The sequence below is a fragment of the Oncorhynchus nerka genome, linkage group LG13 (genome assembly GCF_034236695.1).
Source record: "Oncorhynchus nerka isolate Pitt River linkage group LG13, Oner_Uvic_2.0, whole genome shotgun sequence".
Taxonomy (NCBI): Eukaryota; Metazoa; Chordata; class Actinopteri; order Salmoniformes; family Salmonidae; genus Oncorhynchus; species Oncorhynchus nerka.
The window spans coordinates 73,004,328-73,017,353 of NC_088408.1; the positions used below are offsets into that span (position 1 = coordinate 73,004,328).

Here is a 13,026-nt window from a genome sequence, read left to right on the forward strand (position 1 = left end):
CAAACACTGCTTGGTCTGTATTTGGATTGTTATGAGGCATGTGTTTTATTGAAGAGGCTGATTTTAATCAATTTGAGTATGTGGTCTGCATGTTTCATAACTGTTAAATAGATTAGTTCTATGATTTGATATGGTTTGTGCAGTATGTGCACTGCATGTTTTTTATGTAACTGACTGGCTGGCTTGTTGCATTTTGAACACCCTAAGGGGCCAGAGGAGCAGTTTTTGCTGTTTGGGGAGATCTTTCCAGACACATTCCGTGTGTCCCTTTGTCAGGATGAGGAAATGGCCGTGCGCCGAGTTGCTCGCAAAAGCCGTGAGTCGCCTGTCCCCATGGAGATGGACCCACTCTTTGACATGGACGTGCTGATGTCAGAGTTTTCTGACACACTCTTCTCCACGCTGGCCTCCCACCAGCCCATGGCCTGGCCCAATCCGAGGGAGATAGGTGAGGGCCCGCCACCAATATCCCATTCCATACACCAAGCCTGTTTCTATTCACTCAGATCCACCCAAGCCTTCAACCAGATCTATTGGAAAAATCTATTTGCTTTTCAACAACTTTCACACCCCATCCGTGTCCACCTGTTCCCCATAGCTCATGCAGGGAATGCAGACATGATCCAGCCTGGACTCATCCCCCTACAGCCCAACCTGGATTTTATGGACTCCTTTGAGCCATTGCAAGGTAATGACAATGCACTCTACCACAGTGACAAACTCCAAAATAATGTCACTTGCACAGTGCACAAACTTTAACAGGACCTTGGAGCACCATGTTAAGGCCGATCCACAGATCACAGATTTACTGTGTGTTCGCTTGGGTGGAGTCATATTTTTTTGGGGGAGCAACGTGCACCTTTTGGTAAAATGATACCCTCGCCCATCCACGTGTACCTAGACCCCCAAATAGTTTGACTGGTTCATTTGCAATTCGGCTCCTATCACCTGACCCAAAAGGTCATGAAAGGTCATGATTCATATGATGTGGTAGATTGACTAGAAATGAAATAGAACATCATCACCAGTGTTAGCTCATTTCTAAGAGAAACACCTGCATATTTGATTAATAGCTACATGTAATGAAAGTTCAGTGTTTTACATTACCTCGTTTTGTGCCTGCCAGTTCCCTGTAGGCTTCTCCGCTAGCAGCTTGCTTGCTAAAAAAAGCAAGCTGCTAGCCTTTAAGCTTCCAACATCTCCCCCATGTCAAATAATCCGATTTATAATTAAATAATATCTAATTGGGCTACAATGTTGTTTGGTATATTGTTTGAACAGTTGCTGGGATTATATATGTTTATAAATTCAAAATAATTTACTTTGATGCATAGCATATAGGTCAGATCAAGGAACGGCGGTTATGCTTTCATCACTTTTGTATTCCAGGATTTATAGCAACACTATCCACGTTTCCATCCACTGTTTTTATGCGAGTAAATCAAATCAAATTGTATTAGTTACATGCTCCGAATAAAATGTCTCTAGACCTTAGAGTGAAATGCTTACTTATGAGCTCCTAACCAACAATGCAGTTACATTTTTTAAATAAAACATTTGTAAGAATAAGAAAAAAAAGTAACAAGTAATTAAAGAACAGCAGTAAAAAAACAATAGCGAGACTATACACAGGGGGTACCGGTACAGTCTCAATGTGCGGGGGCACCGGTTAGTTGAGGTAATATGTACATGTGGGTAGAGTTATTAAAGTGACTATGCATAGATGATAAGAGCAGAGAGTAGCAGCAGTGTAAAAGAGGAGAGGGGGCAATGCAAATAGTCTGGGTAGCCATTTGATTAGATGTTCAGGAGTCTTGTGGCTTGGGGGTAGAAGTTCTTAAGAAGCCTCATGGTCCTAGACTTGGCGCTCCGGTACAGCTTGCCATGCGGTAGCAGAGAGAACACTATGAATAGGGTAGCTGGAGTCTTTGAAAATTCTTAGGGCCTTCCTCTGACACCGCCTGGTGTAGAGGTCCTGGATGGCAGGAAGCTTGGTCCCAGTGATGTACTGGGCCTTACGCACTACCCTCTGTAGGCCGAGCAATTGCCATACCAGGTAGTGATGCAACCTGCTCTCAATGGTGCAGCTGTAGAAACGTTTGAGGATCTGAGGACCCATGCCAAATCTTTTCAGTCTCCAGAGGGGGAATAGGTTTTGTCATGCCCTCTTCACAACTGTCTTAGTGTGCTTGGACCTTGTTAGTTTGTTGATGTGGACACCAAGGAACTTGAAGCTCTCAACCTGCTCCACTACAGCCCTGTCAATGAAAATGGGGGCGTGCTTGGTCCTCCTTTTCCTGTAGTCCACAATCATCTCCTTTTGTCTTGATCACGTTGAGGGAGAGGTTGTTGTCCTGGCACCACACGGCCAGGTCTCTGACCTCCCTATAGGCTGTCTCGTCATTGTCGGTGATCACACCTAGCACTGTTGTCATCTGCAAACTTAATGATGGTGTTGGAGTTGTGCCTGGCCGTGCAGTCATGAGTGAACAGGGAGTACCGGGGAGGGGGGGTTCTGCTAAGCTATATGGAATTGTTTTAAGAAGGCCATACCAAGGATAATTTATCTATTTGATTTAGAATTTTAAGACCCCTTAAAGTATCCCCCAAAAATATTAAACAATTATTTGATTAAAAACTGTTATTAGCCCAAACACATTGAATAACAGATTCACTACATGGAACAACATTTAGTGTTGTTCCCCCCCCCAACAAATTAATATAAAGGAAGTTTTTTTTTTTGGCCCCTTAGCACTAAACAGTCTCCTTATATACACTACATGACCAAAAGTATGTGGATACCTGCTCGTCAAACATCTCATTACAAAAACATGGGCATTAATATGGAGTTGGTCCCCCCTTTGTGATAACAGCCTCCACTCTTCTGGGAAGGCTTTCCACTAGATGTTGGAAAATTTCTGTGGGGACTTGCTTCCATACAGCGACAAGAGCATTAGTGAGGTCGGGCACTGATGTTGGGCGATTTAGGTCTGTTCCAATTCATCCCGACGGTCTTCGGTGGGGTTGAGGTCAGGGCTTTGTGCAGGCCAGTCAAGTTCTTCCACACCGATCTTGACAAACCATTTCTGTATGGACCTCGCTTTATGCGCGGGGGCATTGTCATGCTGAAACAGGAAAGGGCCTTCCCCAAACTGTTGCCACAAAGTTGGAAGCACAGAGTCGTCTATAATGTAATTTTATGCTGTAACGTTAATATTTCCCTTCACTGGAACTAAGGGGCCTAGCCCAAATCATCATGAAAAACATCCCCAGACTATTATTCCTCCACCACCAAACTTTACAGTTGGCAGTACGCATTCTGGCAGGTAGACATCTCCTGGCATCCGCCAAACCAACACTCATCTGTTGGACTGCCAGATGGTGAAGTGTGATTCATCTCTCCAGAGAATGCATTTCCACTGCTCCAGATTCTAATGGCGGCAAGCTTTACACCACTCCAGCTGACGCTTGGCATTGTGCATGGTGATCTTAGGCTTGTTTGCGGCGGTTTGGCTTTGAAAACCCATTTCATGAAGCTCCCTGACAAATGGTTATTGTGCTGATGTTGCTTTCAGAGACAGGTTAGAACTCGGTAGTGTGTTACAACCTAGGACAGACAATTTGTATGCGCTTCAGCACTCGGCGATCCCGTTCTGTGAGCTTGTGTGACCTACCATTTCGCGGCTGAGCCGTTGTTGCGCCAGGACGTTTCCACTTCACAATAATAGCACTTGCAGTTGACCGGGGCAACTCTTGCAGGGCAGAAATTTGACGAACTGACTTGTTGGAAAGATGGCATCCTATGACGGTGCAACATTGAAAGTCACTGGGCTCTTCAGTAAGGCCATTCTGCTGCCAATGTTTGTCTATGGAGATTTAATGGCAGTGTGCTCAATTTTATACACTTCTCAGCATCGGCTGTGGCTGAAATAGCTGAATCCACTTATTATTATTATTATTTATTTTGTTTTTTGAATTTTACCCCAATTTCTCCCCAATTTCGTTATCCAATTGTTCGTAGTTACTATCTAGTCTCATCGCTACATCTCCCGTACGGGCTCGGGAGAGACGAAGGTCGAAAGCCATGCGTCCTCCGAAACACAACCCAACCAAGCCGCACAGCGCACATCCAACCCAACATACGTGTGTGTGTGTGTGTGTGTGTATATATATGTGTGTGTATATATATTATACATACATACAGTGGGGCAAAAAAGTATTTATTCAGCCACCAATTGTGCAAGTTTTCCCACTTAAAAAGATGAGAGAGGCCTGTAATTTTCATCATAGGTACACTTCAACTATGACAGACAAAATGAGAAAAAAAATCCAGAAAATCACATTATATGATTTTTAATGATGGTGGAAATTATGGTGGAAAATAAGTATTTGGTCACCTATAAACAAACAAGATTTCTGGCTCTCATAGACCTGTAACTTCTTCTTTAAGAGGCTCCTCTGTCCTCCACTTGTTACGTGTATTAATGGCACCTGTTTGAACTTGTTATCATCAGTATAAAAGACACCTGTCCACAACCTCAAACAGTCACACTCCAAACTCCACTATGGCCAAGACCAAAGAGCTGTCAAAGGACACCAGAAACAAAATTGTGTATATATATATATGTGTGTATATATGTGCATGTGTGTGTATATGTGTGTGTGTACTTCCATTTTTTTATTTTTATTAACCTGGTACCGCGGGACCTTCAGACGAGTCTTGCGAGGCCTGTGGGCATCCTAGAGCGAGACAACTGGCATGTACATGTTTGAGAGTCCCATCTTTGCACAGTGTTTAACCCATACTGTTTGGATGCTACAGACAGAAGTTGACAAATCAGCTGTACCTACTTCAGACGAGTCCCAAGACTCTTGTGGGGGTCGTAGAGAAAAACGGAGAATACGATCGTATTCGTGAGCGTCTCATCTTTCCATCTTTCATAGTTTATAGGCCAAACCATTCGATCACTATAGCCGATTTTGTGAGAAGACAGATCTCCGGGATGTCTCACAGCTCTAGCTCTGTCACCTTTCACTGCTGATGCGGAAGTGCGACATAGGCGGATGCGTTGGAATGGGTCACATCCCATGTAAAAAAACTACAACATATCTCTAGCTTAAACTGACTGATTTTTTTGTATTATGCTAATTACATTTCCTCAGCGGCGAGGACATCGACCTTAGGTGGCTTAAGCGCAAATATTGATATAATATTGAAATAAACTTGTAGTCACGCGATGATATGGTTTGTGGTCCTATGACTCGAAAACCAAGCAGTTTATTAGGCTACAGATGAAAGAAGTTATAATGAACTTCACAGGGTGGTGAAAGTGCACAGTGATGAACTTGATTCTCTTTTCTAATAAATACAGAGGGTCTTATTCTGGTGACATGATGATCGATGCTTGACTGGCGTTTGACAAATACAAATATTCTGTCTCTTATCCATAATAATCTCATCATGTAGACTAGCATTTAAGTCATTTAGCAGACGCTCTTATCCAGAGCGACTTACAAATTGGTGCTTTCACCTTATGACATCCAGTGGAACAGCCACTTTACAATAGTGCATCTAGGTCTTTTAAGGGGGGGGGGGGTGAGAAGGATTACTTTATCCTATCCTAGGTATTCCTTAAAGAGGTGGGGTTTCAGGTGTCTCCGGAAGGTGGTGATTGACTCCGCTGTCCTGGCGTCGTGAGGGAGTTTGTTCCACCATCGGGGGGCCAGAGCAGCGAACAGTTTTGACTGGGCTGAGCGGGAACTGTATCCTACCTGCACTGTATCTGTGAGCTGTTGGCTAGAGCACATGAGTAGGAACATTTGCAATTTAACACAACAGTAGAGTTGAAATGTGATGGAAACACATTGAACCTTTTTAGTTTTATTCGATACATGAAAATGTAAGCAAACAAGATCATTTTTATCTGCAATAAGTCCGTTTGGTGGAAAAACACCACTGGTGGGAAAATGTGCACATTGGTTAGCTACTGTTGCTTATTTTTTTACATTAGTTTACATTTATAATGTAGAGTACATTCTTTTGTGAAACAACATTGTGCCAGAAGAGAAAGAGGACCAAAATAAATGTTTCAACCAAGCAAGTTTGTTGGTAAAATACAACCTCCCTATCTACACAACAGTGCCCGCACTGTGACGGAAGGAAGAATACGTTCCCTCTCAAATTTTGAGCAGAGAGAATCTGCGTTGCAAGCGCCATAGGCCACAGATTTTGTGACGAAAAAACACAAAAATCATTAATGTACTGCGTTGTGCTCCAAATCATTGTGTGAAGTCTGCCTAACCTCTTAGTCCCATGCAGTTGACTGTAATACAGCAGGTGGCATATCCTAACACATGTTGGTGGAGTGGATGTTATACTAATTTTAACTAACCTAGAGACTTCTCCCAGACTTATTTCACAGCCTCCGTCAGCCCATCTTCCCCCCTGCTTCCCTCACTGCCTCATCCGTCACTCCTCTACCCAGCAGCAGCTCTCAATCCCAGGTAAAACCCTAGACCCAGTCACTGTGAACCTCAGCCCTAACATACCCCCAGACCTAACACACTCCTGCCTTTATTCTTAGATGTTTTCACATAATTTGACTAACTGATAACATTATAAATGTGCTTTCTTTTCTCCTGTCCTTGTGACTTGACAGGGCCAGCTTCTCTCTTCCATGCACCTCTCAGCTGACCTACCGTCCATCAGTCATGACCACAGACTCGTCTCCCCAGCCCCCCTGCCTATCTCCTCCCTCATGGCCAATCAAACCAGTGGGACCGATGAAGGTTCCTCCTATGTACAGAACTACATGCCTCTATTCACTGCGCCAGTGCCCCCCAGTGGTCAGGCTGGAGGCTCCTCCCTCATGCAACCCTCAGCCCCTCCCACGATGCCACACACCCAGCCCTGCCAAGGTTCTGTCACAGCAACATCAGTAGCCCCCCCACCCCTGGACGATGCTACAAGCCTGGACGGTTCCCCACCCCCATCTGTCATCACACACACCGCCTCCTCCATTGTTACACCCAGTGAGGCTGCCACCACCTTCAGTCAGGGTTCTGAGCTCAGCTCCTTAACCCGGACTCCTCCACCACCACCACCCCCTCCAGCCCCTGGCACCCTCACCTGCCATCCCCCTCCAACACCCCCAGACTTTCGCCCTGCCCAGACCCATCCAGCCTTCTTGCTCCAGCAAAAAGACATGCCATGTGCAAAGGATAGTTCCTGCCAACCCCATCCCCTCATCTCACCTCATCCTTACAAGTGAGTTAATCACGTCCCAAACTATTTCATTATTGATGGATGAGAATGGTGTATTGATTTTAATATTGAATGTAATATTGGTTTAATGCATGCCTAGCAGGTGCTACTCCCAAAACACTACCAGGTATTGAAGTGGGGGATTACTGCTTCACTAGAGAGCGATCTCATATTGTGATCACACCACAAGGTGGCAATACTGTTTGTCATTTTTATAGTCAGTCACTATTGTAATGAAAAACTGAATGAAACCTAGTCAATATTTGCAAGCAATTGAGCCCAAATGATCCTAGCAAAGATCATCGATGACATCCAAGCTCAATATTAGAGATGAAATAAATTAGAAAAAATCTGCATTTATTCTGTGACGGTTGTAATGTCAAATATTTTGCTGTCTCAGCCCCCTTCCCAGGGCATACCAGTGCAGTGATTGTTACTCCAACTCCCCTGAAAGCAGACGTGGTTCCCTCAACTGGCGTGGTCATCGCCTCCTCAAGCCTATCAAGGGTAAGACCGTGTCTGCTCTGAAGGGCCTGCCTTACTTTACACTGAACCCAGTTTTATGTTAGTTCGTTTTCATTTCATTTGTGTTTTATTTCTTCCCATCCCTCTCTCTCAGGCTCCTGGATTTCATATCCTTCCACAGACTCCGAAGTCGCCCCAGCTCATTATCAATAAAGAGGACTGTACTGGTGAGTGACATACGCCAAGCCCTTACTTTTTCTGTTGTATGTACACTAACCTCAGTTAAGTGTCAGAGGGTACGTTCCTCCTGTCTAAGCTATCGATCTAATAACTTTACATGCCATACAGAATGTGGCATGGTAACACATTCATAAACATTGTTTTGGAATGTTTAGAGCACTTCTGCTTTCCATAACATTATTGATTTGTCTTTGTGAGTTGGTGCTCACTGGTGTAGCAGTCTTTGTGATGGTTTTTGGCAACTCTGGATCATCTGTCTCTCCCAGGGCATGAGGAGCGTGGCTCAGGTCAGGGGTCACCATGTGGGTCAGAGCAGGTCTCCAGTCCTAAGTCTCCCCTCAGCAGCAGCAGCACAGCCCTCTCTAAGAACGAGTCCAACCAGGTATCATCAGCCCACATGCCTGTCTGCTTCTCTCTCTGTGTGTTTCTTTGACTGTGTATAATTTCAGCTTTTTCAAGCAGGTCCGGTGCTGAGGGTGCCTGCTGTAGAAGCGTTGTGGACACTGATCATTGTGATGATACTTGTCTCTCCTCCCTATCTGTTCCAGAGCCGTAGGGTGACCCACATCACTGCTGAACAGAAGAGGCGCTTTAACATCAACATTGGCTTCAAAACACTGAGCAGCCTGGTTCCTACTCTCAAGTCCCAGTCCAATGTAAAACCATTATCTGTCTGTCATCCATCTTCTGAGTCATCATACTCATATCTTCCAAATCTAGCTTTTGATGGCTACCATCACACTGTTGAATGTTCCAACATGCAACCCAAAGCTTTTATTTAAACTATTAAAAATATATATATATTTTTACATGACCTTCCCAATATCGCCACCCATTCTTGTTGTGTTTAATACCAGATCAGTAATGCTGGCACGCTGCAGAAGACCGTTGACTACATTGCGAAGCTGCAGCAGGAGAGGCAGCAAATGCAGGAAGAGACCAAGAGGCTACGGGAGGAGATTGAGGAGATCAATGCCTCCATAAAGTACGTACTGCCTCACTGTTATCTGTTATTACTCTCCTCTGAGGAGACGAGTTCATGAAACATTTTCATTATTGGTACACAGTCACATGTAGGGTGTCCAATCAAAAACGCATCTTTTAACCAATGGGAAATATGTTAATTGTATATACAGTCCTCTAAGAAAACCAATGGTCCAAACCCCACGTCTCTTATTGTAATCCATTCAAAAGTTATTGGAGTGTGTACCCTTGCAGGGTGGCCAGAATTAGGGTGAATAAATTAATGGAGGCCAGAGAAAAATAGTGGTAAAAAAATTGCGAAAATTGCATAGCATGCATGAATTAAACCTGGCAAGCTACTTTCCCATTGAGCTCATCTTCTCGAATCTGCAGGACATAAAACAATATAGAGGAAAAATTTATATTGATTTTGACGTAGTATTTTCATATTTTAGGATAAGCTTTTCATATTTATTCTAAATTCCTGTTATTTCTCACAAAACAAGCGTGTCTCTGTGAAATGTCAACGGAGCACTGAACGTATACCAAGTTTTTTTATTTTCAAAGTCTTTTATATTTAATTTAGCTCATGTCAATGCTAATTTAGTTTTTTTCGACCTGTGGAAACAACTTTGAAGAACGGCCACAAAATGTAAAATCCTCACGTTGTTCAGAGAAACCTGCACAGCTTTGTCAAGAGGTCATGGTTTGTTTTTGGATGTATTAGGTTACAAAAATCTGACTTTTTGGATATACTGTTTCGCTACATTTCGCTACATTTCGCTACACTCTCATTAACATCTGCTAACCATGTGTATGTGACAAATAAAATTTGATTTGATATGCTAAAGACCCCACTGAATGATTCAGAACATGAATAATACTTTTTGTCTCTGTAAAATGTATTTTACAAATGTATTTTATAACATAAGGAAGTAACTAAGGAAGTAAAATTTCATCACCAATGTGCATCTGGGCAGAGTGAGTGTACACCCTACCATATGTGATGATACCATGTGTCAGTATACGTTACATAGTAATCTGATCTGTATGTTATTGCTGTGCCACAGTGTGTGTCAGGAGCAGCTGCCTGCTACTGGAGTGCCTATCACACGCCACCGCTTCGACCACATGCGGGAGAAGTTTGATGAGTATGTGAAGAGCCGCACACTTCAGAACTGGAAGTTTTGGATTGTATCCTTTTACCCTTATCCTTGACATTGAACATAACTTTGTCATAATAATATAAGATTCAATCAGGCTACTTTTAATATTATGTTTGTTCATTTTATTTAGATCAGATGGCTAGATAAGATGCTCTATATCAGCAAAGAAGAGCCACCGTTTGACTGTTGGAAAGCACCCTAACCTCAGCTTACATTTACATTTAAGTCATTTAGCAGACGCTCTTATCCAGAGCTTTCAGACTTGTGAAAGGTTATGAGTGTAGAGTACAGTGCCTTCGAAAAGTATTCAGACCCCTTTACTTTTTCCACATTTGTTATGTTACAGACTTATTCTAAAAATTTTTAAATAAATACAAATCCTCATCAATCTACACACAATACCCCATAATGACAAAGCTAAAACAGGTTTTTAGAAATTTTTGCAAATCTATTCAAATAAAAGACAAATACATTATTTACATAATTATTCAGACCCTTTGCTATGAGACTTGAAATTTAGCTCTGGCACATCCTGTTTCTACAACTTGATTGGAGTCCACCTATGGTAAATTCAATTGATTGGACATGATTCGGAAAGACACACACCTGTCTATATAAGGTCCCACAGTTGACAGTGCATGTCAGAGCAAAAATAAAGCCATGAAGTTTAAGGAATTGTCCGTAGAGCTCTAAGACAGGAATGTGTCGAGGCACAGAACTGGGGAAGGGTACCGAAAACTTTCTGCAGCATTGAAGAGCCCCAAGAACACAGTGGACTCCATTCTTGAATGGAAGAAGTTTGGAACCACAAAGACTCTTCTTAGAGCTGAACAATCAGGGGAGAAGGGCCTTGGTCAGGGAGGTGACCAAGAACCCGATGGTCACTCTGACAGAGCTTTAGAGATCCTCTGTGGAGATGGGAGAACCTTCCAGAAGGACAACCATCTCTGTAGCCATCCACTAATCAGGCCTTTATGGTAGAGTGTCCAGACGGAAGCCACTCCTCAGTAAAAGGCACATGACAGTCCGCTTGGAGTTTGCCAAAATGCACTTAAAGACTCAGACCATGAGAAACAAGATTCTCTGATCTGATGAAACAAAGATTGAACTCTGGCTTGAATGCCAAGTGTCACGCCTGGAGGACACCTGGTGCCATCCCTACGGTGACGCATGGTGGTGGCAGCATCATGCTGTGGGGATGTTTTTCAGCAGCAGGGACTGGGAGGCTAGTCAGGATTGAGGGAAAGATGAACTGAGCAAAGTACAGAGAGATCCTTGATGATAACCTGATCCAGAGCGCTCAGGACCTCCGACTGGGGCGAAGGTTTATCTTCCAGCAGGACAACGGCACTAAGCACACAGCCAAGACAACGCAGGAGTGGCTATGGGACAAGTCTCTGAATGTCCTTGAGTGGCCCAGCCAGAGCCCGGACTTGAACCCGATCGAACATCTCTGGAGAGACCTGAAAATAGCTGTGCAGCGACGCTCCCCATCCAACCTGACAGAGCTTGAGAAGAATGGGAGAAACTCCCCAAATACAGGTGTGCCAAGCTTGTAGCGTCATACCCAAGAGGACTCGAGGTTGTAATTGCTGCCAAAGGTGATTCCACAAAGTACTGAGTAAAGGGTCTGAATACTTATGTAAATAGGATATTTCATTTGTTTTTAAATATACATTTGCAAAAATGTCTAGACCTGTTTTTGCTTTGTAATTATAGTGTATTGTGTTTAGATTGAGGGTCAAAAACTATTTAATACATTTTTAGAGATTTAAGGCTGTAACGTAACCAAATGTGGAGAAAGTCAAGGGGTCTGAATACTTTCCGAATGCTCTGTATGTATTAACATAGTCAAAAGTGTAGTATTTGATCCCATAATCCTACCACACAATGACTACATCAAGCTTGATAAACTTTTTGGATGCATTTGTACTTTGTTTTGGTTGTGTTTCAGATTATTTTGGCCCAATAGAAACCAATGGTAAATGAGATGTCATTTTGGAGTCAATGCAGTGCCCTAGACTGCTGCGCCACTCGGGAGGCCCTAGTTTCTGAACACTTGTGATTGCTACCATTATTATGGATTATCCTGAATGAATTGTGAATAATGATGAGTGACCTAAGTTTGAGGCACAAAGATCATACCCCCAAGACATGCTAACCTCTCACCATTACCAATTTCAGGGGAGGTTAGCATTTTATATCTAGTGCTGCAATTTCTGATATGAATGAAAATACCCTCAAATTAAAGCTGATAGTCTGTACTTTAACCTCATAGTCATTGTATAATTTCTAATCCAAAGTGCTGGAGTACAGAACCAAAACAACAACATGTCACTATCCAAATACTTTTGGACCTAACTGAAGGACTGTTGTCTTACACTGTGTATAAGACAGTAGTTTTGGAATTGTTAGTTAAATTACTTGTTGGTTATCACTGCATTGTCGGAACTAGAAGCACAAGCATTTCGCTACACTCGCATTAACATCTGCTAACCATGTGTATGTGACAAATACAATTTGATTTGATTTGTTCCATGAGCCATCTGAGTATATCTGTCTTGATTGTCAGTGAGAGAAAGGAATAGGATGCAAATTCAGATCTGTTTTCTCAATAGTGTGTTTGACCCTTGACCCACCATCCTTAGTTCAGCATCATCATTAAGCCCCTGTTTGAGTCCTTCAATGGGACGGTCTCCACCACAAGCAAAGGGGAGCTGTGCGAGACCACACTGCAATGGCTGGACTGTCACTGCTCCCTGCCTGTGCTGAGGCCCAGTAAGTAAACCCCACGCAGCACCCCAAACCTCCCTCACGCACACACATGTTGTTTTCAATTAAATGGTAGCTGTGTCAAAGTAGGAGAGTGAGGCTAATGATTCCATTGGCATTTCACTATGTTTTTTACTTGAATGACTGTCTTTCTGT

At 43.1% G+C, this 13,026-nt stretch overlaps 1 protein-coding gene across 1 annotated transcript in view; it reads left to right on the plus strand.

Moving 5' to 3' along the window:
• The window catches only part of mlxip (MLX interacting protein), a 37,583-nt gene that overhangs the window by 20,813 nt on the left and 3,744 nt on the right, over positions 1 to 13,026 (plus strand). Inside the window, 12 exon segments of the mRNA XM_029678119.2 lie at positions 208 to 448; positions 599 to 688; positions 6,410 to 6,504; positions 6,660 to 7,106; positions 7,108 to 7,267; positions 7,665 to 7,771; positions 7,884 to 7,956; positions 8,236 to 8,351; positions 8,518 to 8,625; positions 8,827 to 8,954; positions 10,003 to 10,126; positions 12,747 to 12,876. Of these exon segments, the coding sequence (XP_029533979.2) occupies positions 208 to 448; positions 599 to 688; positions 6,410 to 6,504; positions 6,660 to 7,106; positions 7,108 to 7,267; positions 7,665 to 7,771; positions 7,884 to 7,956; positions 8,236 to 8,351; positions 8,518 to 8,625; positions 8,827 to 8,954; positions 10,003 to 10,126; positions 12,747 to 12,876 (1,819 nt within the window).